This window comes from Glandiceps talaboti, chromosome 8 (genome assembly GCF_964340395.1).
Source record: "Glandiceps talaboti chromosome 8, keGlaTala1.1, whole genome shotgun sequence".
NCBI lineage: Eukaryota > Metazoa > Hemichordata > Enteropneusta > Spengelidae > Glandiceps > Glandiceps talaboti.
In genome coordinates, this window is record NC_135556.1 from 23,801,511 (window position 1) to 23,815,044 (window position 13,534).

At 35.5% G+C, this 13,534-nt stretch overlaps 1 protein-coding gene across 1 annotated transcript; it reads left to right on the forward strand.

Annotated features, from left to right (window-relative positions):
* Positions 1 to 30: 30 nt before the first annotated feature.
* Positions 31 to 13,310, forward strand: LOC144438997 (nucleoside diphosphate-linked moiety X motif 6-like). The gene is made up of 5 exons (XM_078128236.1): positions 31 to 331; positions 997 to 1,203; positions 4,380 to 4,435; positions 4,775 to 4,874; positions 12,614 to 13,310. Exons 1-5 carry the CDS (start codon positions 115 to 117, stop codon positions 12,952 to 12,954), a joined length of 921 nt encoding a protein of 306 aa, XP_077984362.1. The 5' UTR covers positions 31 to 114; the 3' UTR covers positions 12,955 to 13,310.
* Positions 13,311 to 13,534: the final 224 nt, after the last annotated feature.

A 13,534-nucleotide genomic window follows, 5' to 3' on the forward strand; every position in this document is an offset into this window, starting at 1 on the left:
AATAGAACCCGACGGAATCCACGAGTTACTTCTAAAAACCAAAAGTGCCAAAGCAGATGTTCAAATCTCTGCACAAAGCTTCTGAATGAATCGACTGACTCATAAAACGCACTGATGGTAATGAAGTTATCAACGTTATTTTCATCATCCTGTGCTTCTTGGGCATCATCACGAAGGTGGCTGTTACCAAGGCAACAACAGATGCATATGTTCCGAAGGACGATCGCGACAATTCTCAATGGCAAAGAAGACAGGTATAATGGCATTACTGTTGATCTTGCCACTTTGTCGGAGAAATATAACCAAATTTCTTTTGACAAAATTCTGAAAGGTAAACAAAGATTGAAACAAAGTGTATAACTACCGGTAGTCGGTACGAGTCGCGACAATATTAATTATTACGCTCTTCACATAATTTCTATGTTCAGGTCAAAATATAAGCTATCATCATACAAAAGCGTACTCGTATATTAAAGCAGGAATAAAGAAATGAAAATATATGTAAATGAAATGCCACCTGACCATCCAGGCAGACCACACTGTGCTCACATCCATTGCGGCTGCCAAAAAAAGCTCATTTCTTTTCTCACTTTGAGAAATGATGCATATCTCAAATGCAATTTAAAATGACATTTTTTTTTTTAGATTTGAAACATCATCATACATGTACAAATAGCAGGTCATCGTATTCAGTTCTGAGGTGAAGCACAATCAACTGTTCACAATCCTTTGATTCCATGGAATGGTCCAACTCTACACCTGTATCCACAATACAATTAATGGAACACAATTCTTTGGGTCAATTAACATCACTTTATGTTATCTGTAGATATTGCTATAAATGATGTTATAAAATTGCTAGCCAATTGTAGGACCATATATTAGACAGAATATTACTGTCGGATTTATGTCCTCTCTCGAAGACTTTTTCATTATTGCGTCTATTTCCCAGATCCACATTATCCAAACTATCTATCTTATATTTTTGGTCCCTAGATTCTCTCCATCATTGGAAGACATCTGGAAGGAAAGCCATATGGATAAGAGTGCCCATCCTACAGAGTGCCTTGATACCCATTGCAGCGCAGCAGGGATTTACATTCCATCATACTCAGGGTGACACCGTTATGTTGTGTCGATGGTTGAGGGAAGATACACCCAATAGGATACCACTCTATGCTTCACATCAAGTTGGAGTTGCAGGTACATGTAAACATAAATTGAATTTGTGAATCCAAAACTATATATGCTGATTCTGTTACTAAGGACATCTGTACTTGATTCTGCAGTGTTTCTCATTGTAAAACCTTAAAAATGATGGAATGGTTGGTTGGTTGGTTAAAAGAAAAAGTTTAACATATATAAGTGTTTGTATATATGTTGGTGATCGTTTCATGTGATAATCCAATCTGATTAAAATCTGATGTGGTAAAAGTGGCTAGATGTGTCTGTATTTACCTCTGTTTCCATCATTTTGTGTTTGTTTTATTCCTGGTGATCACCGCCTTCCTATATCTGACCCTGTGGAATAGAAAATCCTGTTTGAAACTCATGCTTTTGAATACCCAATCAGGATGAGTGTAAGTGTGGCAGCTGCACACACTGGAGAAATAAAAAAAAAAAAAAAAATGTACACACGGAGGATTGCGTTGACGACATGACCTGAACGATTTGGAGAGAAGTGTGCTGATTGGTTGAAGAAACCTTTCAAGATCCTTGAGATTCAAACGAGATTTTCTATTACACAGGGTCAGATGTGGGAAGGTGGTTATCACCTTGAACAAAACAAATGACACAAAACGATGGAAATAGAGGTAAATAAAGACATCTATGATCTAGCCGCTTTCACCCCATCAGATTTTAGATTGGTCATAATTAATTACTTTAACAATCTAAATGACTTAGAACTGACAATGAAAGTCAGAAGGAAACTGTGAACCATTTGTTTGATTAAATTTCCCAAATTTCAGCAATAAATGATAATTTTCACTCGGATATATGCTTGTTGGGTTGACACCATACAATCAGTGATAGTGTGATTTTTTAAGGTAAAAAAGGTTGTCAATTTTATTTTTGTTATTTCACCACATTGAAGAAATAGAGGGTTGGTCAGGTCATGAGACACAGAGAATTAAGTATGGCCACCCTAAGCTCCAATGCTCTATATTCTGTTTACCCTTTCTTTTGTGATTTTGAAAGCATTAGGACACTCGGATGAGTTTGAAGAGTTGAAACTTTAATTTTATCATGGGTGTCAGTTGTATTGTATTACAAGAAACAGTTGACAAAGAAGTAGAAAAAATAGCGTCCAAATTTTTTTGTAAATGGATAAATATTTTAAGTATTAAACCTTGAAACCATGTAAAAGCTCACATAGCATGCAAATTGACAATGTACACTTTTTATTTCCCCACCCACGTCAATTTCATTGTTTCTCTTATTGATCTGAGATTAAATGTTTTTTTTTTGTTTGCAAACTCCCACACAGAACTGTTACTACCTGTAATTGTACACACAAAAAAAACAAATTTAACCACACAGGCCATGACTCAGGTTAGAACAAAGGGTGTTGCAAATAACTGGATTGTGAAATAATGGTGTATTGACAAGAGTTTCTCGGTACATTAGTTTTTTTGACATGATGTCTTGTGAAAAATCTGGTTTTGTATTAGGGCTGACTCAGTATTTTCATGTGGTCAAAATTTATCAAATGTAGCTGTCTCTATGTAGTATGCAAATACACACACTGAATCATGAAAAAATGCTTAGTATGCATGAGCCAATAGGACAGTAATAGGTAGTGGTACTTTGGAATGGTGAATTTGAAACAAATGCGACTTTTCAATCAGTGTGAGACCTCAGTGTTGATTTATTCAGTGTTAATGTCTCTCTCTGAAACTGATGGAATAATATCAATCTGCAGGTGTATTCCATCAGTTTAACACTGAATGATGAAATCATAGCATATTCAAGGTCCATCATAGATTAATCAAAACATTGCATTAGTTTCCAATTTACTGTTTCAAAGGAACTTTATTTTAATCTCTTCCGATTGTAAGAGGCTACACAAAGTGTAAAATTGTCGATCACATGAAAAACATGGCCCAGTGCTCTTCACTGACTATTTCAAAAATATAGTTCATCCTTGCACTTGTTATGATATCAAGCAGATCTGGTTCTCAAAAGGAGATGGTTGGTCGCCTAGAGTGCTTGCGCCCTCAGTGGGCAAAATATGTGAGGGTGACTTCCGTGATTCATCTTGTATTCCCCAGCATATGAATCACACACCTAATGTTTGTTCTCAAGTTTTGAATGATTTATGTAGGTGTAAGAATTGATAATGGAGTACTTAGGAGTAAGACAGCAATATTTCACAATCTTGTAGAAACTATGCAGTCATTCCAGGTGCTTTGTGTTGTTAAGAAAAATATGACTCAGGGGAATGATTTTGACAAGAATAAAAATACCTGAAATTTTTAGAATTTGGCCAAATAAAAGATTTTTATTATTATTAAGAGTACTTTACATGACGAATGTTTACCTTCTTTGTCCGTTTATTACTTGGTATGTGAGAATGAATGGTTATGGATGTGGGTTCATTGTTTCAAATGAAAATTACCAGACAAAGTTAAATTATTTTTATTAATTTTAAAATTACTTAGCCTGTTTGTTTGTGACAGTATTTGTCCCTGTATCACTGGGTTTATCTGTCTATGTACCAATGGATTTGTCATTGTGCCACTGAGAGTGTCATTGGGTGTGTCTGTCTATATGTCTCTGGGTTTGTCCATTGTGTCATAAATGTTTTTCCATTTGTTATCACTAGATTTGTCTATACATCTCTGGGTTTGTCTGTGTATCACTAGGTTTGTACATCACTAAACTTGTCTATGTGTATATTACTGGGTTTGTACATCACTGGGTTTGTCTGTACATCACTGGGTTTATGTGCATATCACTGGGTTTGTCTGTATCACTAGGTTTGTACACCACTGGGTTTATGTGTGTATCACTGAGTTTGTAAATCATTGGGTTATATCTGTACAAATATATAACATGTATGTTATTAAGTTTGCAATCCCAGCTAATTTGCTGGCCTGGAATCTACAAGTGAGCTTCATGGCTACCATTTTGTTTCTGGGTGGCTTAAATCCTTTGGTAAGACGAACTACAATTGCGACCCAGTCAACCCAGTTGTTTAAATGGGAACCTGGTATAGGGTAGTGGTTGCTATGTGAACATTTTGTCCTATGCACTTCTATATGCTGAAAGGCTATTGTGCCATTTTAGGTCCATAGTAATTGATAGTAATTGTGATGTGCTTAGCGCATAGGATGGGAAACATAATGATGTACTGATTTGTTTTTCTTGTATGGCAGGATTTGTTTTGAATGAAGATGATAGAAAAGTATTGATGGTGCAAGACAAGATACGGGTAAGTTATTCCTTGTGTAAATGTGGCTTTACAAGGTTTGAATGTTGGTAAAATGACATTACTTTGCTGAAATGTTTTGATAATGTAAAACAAAAAATTAGTTGTAATTGAATGACAGCACCAACAGACATTTTTCTCCGACTGTGCTCTGAAAGCATGGTGATCAGGAAATAAGATTGTCTTTATTCCAATTCAGCTGAAATCAATTGTATGTGGGCCATGGTAGTAGCATAGTAGAGAACATTTGTAAGTTTGACCAAATTCAAACAAGTGTCCTTTCAAATTGTACCACATAGAGAATAAACAAAATTATCATTCCTATGTTCCTCTCCCTTGAAGATTGCATTATGGAAATATCCCGGTGGATTGTCAGATCCGGCTGAAGATATTGCGGATACAGCTGTCAGAGAAGTGTGGGAAGAGACCGGAATAAAATCAGGTAGGTGTGGTCATCTGGTTTCGATCAATATTAGACCAACGAGAGAGTCAAGTTGTAGCTATAGTATTGCAAGAAAGGTGATGTCATTTGTGTTGATAAGACATGTTTTAATACAGCTATATCTAGTCAAGTAGAATCCACAAAAATGTGATAAATACCTGTGACCTGCCTATGTTGCTGAAGTTTACTAACTGTGCAAAAAAAAATTAATAAACCGCAAGTCATTTGAATTCTGAATTCCAATAATATCAATTAGATTTGCACCAACAAGTGTTTGTAATATCAATTAGATTTGCACCCACCAGTGTTAGTAATACCAATTAGATATGCACCCACCAGTGTTTGTAATATCAATTAGATTTGCACCCACCAGTGTTAGTAATACCAATTAGGTATCCACCCACCAGTGTCAGTAATACCAACTTAGATATACACCCACCAGTGATTGTAATATCAATTAGGTATCCACCCACCAATCAGGCTTTGTCGTCAACGAATCATTGTAAGCAAAAATCACTCATCAGAACTACTTAGCTGAATGTGGGCGACAGTTTTCCAACATGTATAATTATCAAATAGCGATGAATTTCATGCAATTACTGTATAATATTTCTAACATTTTCACACATTAATGTGAGACCTTTAGTAAATTAATTAGCTAGTCAGTCAGTTAAGTAGTTCAATAAACAGGTTTGAGTATTTTGATTTGAGTACTATCTTATTCTATTAACACAGAAGTCACTATTTTGAACAGTGTCGTATGTCATGATTAGCTGATACCCCTGCAACCTTGACATTTTCAAAGTAAAAGAGTCCCCTTAGGTGATTTCAAATGTGGCTAAAATACCAAATAAATGTAGATACTGTGTTTTAAAGGGCATAATCTATCACTTTCTGAGTTTGGGTGATAATGTGCCATTCTATAACATTGTACAAATTTCAATTTTTCACTATAACATTTTATGACAGCACAGACTGTCCAAAGGTCCCCCCCCCCCTATCCACCCACCCCCAGATTTTCAAAAAGCCATCTGAAAAAAGACTAAAAAGCAAAAAATCTGGTTTTATGCAACCTATTATATATATACACTGTAGTATGACCCTTATACAAAGTCTTGTAGACATTAACTTCACAACCTTGTTCCAGCATAGACAGTAGTCTCCCCTCTACTGTCTATGGTTCCAGTCAGCCATTTACAGGATTTATTTCACCAATAGTGTAGCTTCTTTGCATAGCACAATAACTTTATTGAAACAAAATGTTGTTATCAATTTGAGTGGCATTTGACCTTTGACCTGTCACCACAAGAAGTTCATGGCATAGAGAACACCTTATACAAACAACACTAGATACTGGTACAATTTATCAAGTGTTAAAACTGTCATCGCATATCTTGGCCCCTGGAAAATTTGAGGTGATAATTACAAAGTTTAAAGTATCATATTTCAAGCCAGACGAAAACATATCTGATGTCAGTACAATGTAGAAGACCAACATGAATCTATATCCAAACATTTTTTAAAAGAAAACAAAAATGTTACAAAATTTGTCAAAAATTGAGGTATTTGTCAAATTTCATACCAAAGAAAATCATGTCAAATAGTTTGATTAACACAATTTAGGAGATAATACACATTTTTGCAAACTTTTCTAAATGGACACAAAATGTAACAAATACATTTTTAAAATGACAAACTTTTCAGGAAATTTTGTCAAAACTGTATGAATCTGACAGAGACATGATAATAGTTTTATAACTATATACAAAAAATACACTATGTGGCAGAATAGTGTGGAGTTTTGATGTTTGACTTTATAGACAGAGATTCATTGTCCAAAAGACACTACATAAGTAATACAACAGCAAAGACCACGTGTGTACAAATCTTTATCAATAAGACAGAGTTTGAGACATGTACAATGTGAAATAAAAATCTTTGATTTGGTCTGTGCTGTCATAAAATGTTATATCTTTTTAGTGAAAAATTGAAATTTGTACAATGTTAAACTCAGAAAGTTATAGATTATAGATTATAGATTATGCCCTTTAAAACACAGTATCTACATTTATTTGGTAATTTAACCACATTTGAAATCACCTAAAGGGACTCTTTTACTTTGAAAATGTCTGGGTCGCAAGGGTATCACCTTAATGCATATGACACTGCTCAGTTCTGCACATTTTTATCACTATGGTAATTCACGTTTGCTTGCTTTGTATTTTACTCTTATGAATCAATGTAGTTCATAACTAATTTGGTGCAAGTCATGAAAACATTTGACAAAGTTAAGTAATATTGGAGATCTGGGTAGTAATGTTTTGACTTTCATCGTAGCAAAAAGTGAAAAGTATGATAACATGTGAAACATAGCAAAACACAAAATCTGAGGCACCAGTGTACATCACAGATTATCTCAAATTACCCAGTGATAGAAAATAGGAGCCTTGTAGAACAAGATTGTCACATGAAGGATTCAGTCTTATATCAGCAAGGATTGTGTGCTCCCAAAATAGTATAACAGAGCCTGTACGTAGGGCTTTGCTGGGGGGGGGGATGTGTGTGTGTGTGTGTGTGTGTGAAGAGGACAGGAGGAGGTGGTGAATGGACAATGCTTTGAACATGTTCAAAGGGTCATATCAAAAGTGCACTCTTGTGCTCATTCTGTATTAATTGTAATATTGTTGTAAGCCTAGTGTCAGCATGTCTATGAATGTCTTGATGACCAAGTTTATTGCTTTAAAGGCCAATGTTTGAATCCCACAGTCTCACATCTTATCAGTGAAACCATGATAAGGATTAGATTGGATACTTGTAATTCCTTTCTTCAAGACTCACTTAGCTTTGCTAGACAACTGTTAATCTCACCTAAAGTATCATCTTAATCCATCATAAGCCTTTAAACCCCAATGTGTGAATCCCACATACTTGGATTAATAGTGTCACAGCAGTGAAGCTGTATGGATTAAATAAGATCTCTTTTTTTCCTTCAGAACAATCTTCTACATAGCTCTGCCCAACAACTGTTTTTCACACCTGTTATGATGCCACTTTCTTGATGCTGTTATAACCCACGAAAAAAATACCGATGTGTTTGCTTACCTTGCAGGAATGAGACATTTCATGCAAAGACATACAATGAAATTAGTGTTGGTAACTTATCAGAGCTTAAATACCACAGGAACCTGGACTCCATGACTCTGTTTGTTTAATGTTGATAGAATATTACATTGTTATACCAATCCAGTATGACTGTTAGTTGTACTTTATAATATAAAGATCTAAACAAACTGATAAAAGCATAGCATGAACTTACATCAAAGGCACCCCCTGTTGTTTTTGTATTGGTTGTTTTGTTGTTTTTACCTAATTTTGTCTTTGCCTGAAACCTTTCCTTAGCTCACTTCTTGAAAGCAAATGCACCAGTGTTTTCTGTGAGTTGTAGCTTTGTATATAGAAGACTTTATGACAACAACAAATTCCTTTGATTTGTTCATAAAAGTGAACAAAAAAAATTGATGTGATGTATATTTTGTAGTCAAATTTACCTTGTGATGTTTACAATCGAGGGTGTTGATTTAGTTTACAGAGGTCAGATTAATTCTTTTCTATTATATACATTTAATGTCCTTGAATTTGAACCTGATCCTAAAAAGTTTTTCAAAGTCCTGAAAAAATAAATGTCCTCCTTGAAAATCAAAATTTATGAAATAATCAGTTGAAATTACTTTTCATCTGACCAGAAGACTTTTTGTCATAATTTATCAAACAGTAGTTTGTTTGTGAGGTGTGCAACAAAATACTCCTGGGAAAAAAAATCAGTTGATCACGGAAACCCCATGAACATGAATAAGGAATCTGTCAAAACACCAAACAACTGTAAAGGTGTGAATTCTGTTAGCCCCGAGGCTGAGTAAATCAAGTAGAGTGTTATAACATTGTATGATTAACTTCAGACTACATATATAACCCAACATAGCTAGGTGAATTGTAGACAATGGGTATAGTCATAACTGGAGTCTTGTACCAGCTGTACTTATTCATAAAATTGACAGCTTTGTTGTGCTACTAATGACTCCACCTTGCACCTTCCTGTCATTGTAGTCAACAACATACTTTGTGTGCATGGTTTCTTGCTGATCAATCACCATACATTATCGTTTTTTATCTATTTCCGATCTTGCTCTGATTTGTCTCCAAGACTCAATACTAGTAGTGTAGTCTCATGTCAACTCAGTGTGAAGTGTTCCTGGGAGACAGATGAATTTATGAAATGCTACTTACTATGGCAATATACTACCATTACTACCTGCTTACGTAATTACTGGGACTATATACTAGTTTGGCTAAGCTGGAATACATGCTGTACATCCTGCCATTCATGGAAAAACATCACTTGTCTCGGAATCGTTACTCCAAGATAACAATGGAGTGTTCCAGGTTAATACTTGTTAAGAATGGTTTGACTTAGAACTGTCTTGCAATGAGTTTGTGTTCCAAGTTGATACTGGTTAAGATTGGTTTAACTAAGAACTGTCTTGGAATGAGTGTTGGTTCCAGGTTAATACTGGTTCACAATAGTTTAACTTAGAACTGTCTTGCAATGAGTTTGTGTGCCAGGTTAATTATAATTAAGAGTGGTTTAACTTAGAACAGTCTTGGATTAAGTTTGTGTTCCAGATTAATACTGGTTAAGAATAGTTTAACTTAGAACTGTGTTCAAGATTGGTACTGGTTATGGTTGGTTTAACTTAGTACTGTCTTTTTTTTGTATATGTAGTGCAATTGCGAGCAATAGCCACTTCAGGAATAAATTCTTGCAATGAGTTTGTGTTCTAGGTTAATACTGGTTAAGATTGGTTTAATTTAGAACTGTCTTGGAATGAGATTGTGGTTCAGGTTAATACTGGTTAACTGTCTTTGAAAGAGTGTGGGTTGCCTGCCAGGTTAATACTGGTTAACTGTCTTTGAAAGAGTGTGGTTGCCAGGTTAATACTGGTTAACTGTCTTTGAAGGAGTTTGGTTGCCAGGTTAATACTGGTTAACTGTCTTTGAAAGAGTGTGGTTGCCAGGTTAATACTGGTTAACTGTCTTTGAAAGAGTGTGGTTGCCAGGTTAACACTGGTTAACTGTCTTTGAAAGAGTGTGGTTGCCAGGTTAACACTGGTTAACTGTCTTTGAAAGAGTTTGGTTGCCAGGTTAATACTGGTTAACTGTCTTTGAAAGAGTGTGGTTGCCAGGTTAATACTGGTTAACTGTCTTTGAAGGAGTTTGGTTGCCAGGTTAACACTGGTTAACTGTCTTTGAAAGAGTGTGGTTGCCAGGTTAACACTGGTTAACTGTCTTTGAAAGAGTGTGGTTGCCAGGTTAACACTGGTTAACTGTCTTTGAAAGAGTTTGGTTGCCAGGTTAATACTGGTTAACTGTCTTTGAAAGAGTTTGGTTGCCAGGTTAACACTGGTTAACTGTCTTTGAAAGAGTGTGGTTGCCAGGTTAATACTGGTTATATGTCTTTGAAAGAGTGTGGGTTGCCTGCCAGGTTAATACTGGTTATATGTCTTTGAAAGAGTGTGGGTTGCCTGCCAGGTTAATACTGGTTAACTGTCTTTGAAAGAGTGTGGTTGCCAGGTTAATACTGGTTAACTGTCTTTGAAAGAGTGTGGTTGCCAGGTTAATACTGGTTAACTGTCTTTGAAAGAGTGTGGTTGCCAGGTTAATACTGGTTAACTGTCTTTGAAAGAGTGTGGTTGCCAGGTTAATACTGGTTAACTGTCTTTGAAGGAGTGTGGGTTGCCTGGTTAATACTGGTTAACTGTCTTTGAAAGAGTGTGGTTGCCAGGTTAATACTGGTTAACTGGCTTTGAAAGAGTGTGGTTGCCTGGTTAATACTGGTTAACTGTCTTTGAAAGAGTGTGGGTTGCCTGGTTAATACTGGTTAGCTGTCTTTGAAGGAGTGCGAGTTGCCAGGTTAATACAGGTTAACTGTCTTTGAAGGGATGTGGGTTGCCAGGTTAATACTGGTTAACTGTCTTTGAAAGAGTGTGGTTGCCAGGTTAATACTGGTTAACTGTCTTTGAAAGAGTGTGGTTGCCAGGTTAATACTGGTTAACTGTCTTTGATGGAGTGTGGTTGCCAGGTTAATACTGGTTAACTGTCTTTGAAAGAGTGTGGTTGCCAGGTTAATACTGGTTAACTGTCTTTGAAAGAGTGTGGTTGCCAGGTTAATACTGGTAAGAATGATTTTAGCCTAGAGAACTGTCTAATGGTAGAAAGTATTTAATTTTATCATATTAATTACTACCGAAATATGAAGACATCTAATAATGTCAAAAACATGTAAACTGCTCTTAAAGTGTCTCCTATTCACTGTTGACAGAACTAGTCAACACGGCTTCCAATATACATCAACAATATTGAGCAATGGTTGCCTACTTAAAATAACTCAGAATAGTCCGTGAAATGTTACTACTATCATTTGAAATAGAAGAAAAAGAAGAAGCACCACTGTCTGTCAAAATAAATCTATCTTTTTTCTGTGGGATTTTATCTGTTGGTAAAAATAATATGAAACAAAAGGGAAATTACATGATTTCCAATGCACTCAAAAAGCAATATTGATATATGCTGTGAAAATATTTTAACAGGAGGATTTACTTTGTGAAATTGAATCAAGGTAGAGTATGTACGGTAACCACACCTTTACACCAGCAGATATTTAACATTTTTGAATCCACTCAGAAAATCACCATGTCAGGCATATACGGTATCAATTGACAAACGTTTGCTGAAATCTAGACAACCTACACACACAGCAAAAATGACATTGTGTTCAACCTGCACTGTTCTTAGCTATCTAAGGTCTTTGTGTTACATTTTCTTGTTTCGTGGTGGGTGTACAATGGAGGACACTGTAGCTGTACTGTGTTGGAGATCTTCAACAACAAAAATTGATTTATAGGCAAAATAGAAGAAAAATACGGTTTTCAATAACAAGTCCTTCAAAAGTAGGGTAGGTCTGCCAGCATTTTTGGGTGTCACTTCTTCTAATGTGTGGTATTTCAATGATACTTTTGGGGATTTAGTGTACGACAAGTAACAATCACACATTCTGTTTGGTAAAATAATGTCCAGAGAAAATACTGACATTAGATTAATTCCACTGTCTCCTTAGCATTTTACGTCAGCCATTTTGTTGTTAAGTTAGATTTCTCAACATAGCTGTACATTTACTGTCTGCTCAAAATGTTCCCATCGTCATGTTTTATTTGCTTTACGGAAAATTTTCATTCCCAAGTGATTTTTCATTTTGGCAGTTTTGTTCTGAAAACATGTAAATTGACATCAAGCATATTCCATTGTCATGTTTCATCGTGGGAAATTTTCACTGAAAGTTTTTTGCTGACCAACTGCGCCTTTCAAGTCATTTATTACATCAAAACGAGTAAAACAACAAAATTGTCTGTAAATAAAATCAAACTATAGCAATCCTTTTCAATTTGCAAATATGTGATTGCCAAATTCAAATTTTAATGGGGGGGGGGGGGGGAGTGGACGTGGTATGTGTGTGATAATCCAACCGAGCCAATTGTCTTGTTTCTAATGAGGTTGTGTCTTTTTAATGTTTAGTCAGAAAAGTGTTCAATCTCTGAACAACATCATACAAATTAGGTGTAAAAATATTTCAAATGATCCAAATCTTCTTCTGGATATTGATATTTTTCTCCTCTTTTCTCTTTCAGAATTCCAGTCCATATTGTCATTCAGACAACAACACAATCATCCCAATGCCTTTGGTAACTCTGACATCTATGTCATCTGTCGACTACGACCTTTGACCTTTGATATTAACATATGTCAGGAGGAAGTTGCAGCAGCCCAGTGGATGGATGTCTATGATTTAGCCTACAACCAGAATATCTCAGCAATCACCACCAGACTATGTCGATTAGCCATATATGGACTGGAGGAAGGTTTTGATAATATAGACATCACCATGGATGAACTGCAGTCTGTTTACAAAGGTGCTTTCTACAAGCTTTTTCATAGACCACTTCCTGTAAAATACAACAGTAAAGAATAAATAGTCTAGAAGCTATCTGTTGGGTTTCATCTGAACATTATCTAGAGTGGGGTAAAGATTTCTTCAGATTCAAAGTCAATGGATAGCCTCAAAACTATAAGAATGAATGACAAAAAACCTGACACTAGATGAAAAGTATGTGACCTAGAGACTTGGATATTGAGCTGAAGTTGAAGATAATGTTTGCCAGGATTTGGAAGTCAGACAGCAATGTCTCTAGGCTAGATAGTTTGTTTCTCACCCCAAAAATGCAAAAATAAGACAAAATGTTTTACCAAATATTTCAAGGTGCTGATAAATTTTGATATTTGTAAATTCAATAGTACTGATAAATGAGCAATAATCATACATTATAACGAACAAATACAATTTTACCTCTGAAGTCAGTCATAAAAATTATAATTTTATTTGTTGGTCAAGAGACCAGATTGAGTATTGAAAAATGTCAGAATAAAGCTGATTGATAAAGTTTCTGGGCTCACAGTATGATTTTTGTAAAGTATGGAAATGGGTAAATAAATTGAAAATTGCTGTAATTTAGTCTGCCAAAAGGTAGAATCTAGAACATGTGTAGTATGTC

What these genes read in the sequence shown, in the direction of transcription:
- LOC144438997 (XM_078128236.1), top strand. Translation starts at nt 115, where the DNA reads ATGGTAATGAAGTTATCAACGTTATTTTCATCATCCTGTGCTTCTTGG. An exon ending in TTTTGACAAAATTCTGAAAG is followed by an intron (nt 332 to 996) that starts GTAAACAAAGAT and finishes TTTGGTCCCTAG; the next exon opens with ATTCTCTCCATCATTGGAAG. An exon ending in ACATCAAGTTGGAGTTGCAG is followed by an intron (nt 1,204 to 4,379) that starts GTACATGTAAAC and finishes CTTGTATGGCAG; the next exon opens with GATTTGTTTTGAATGAAGAT.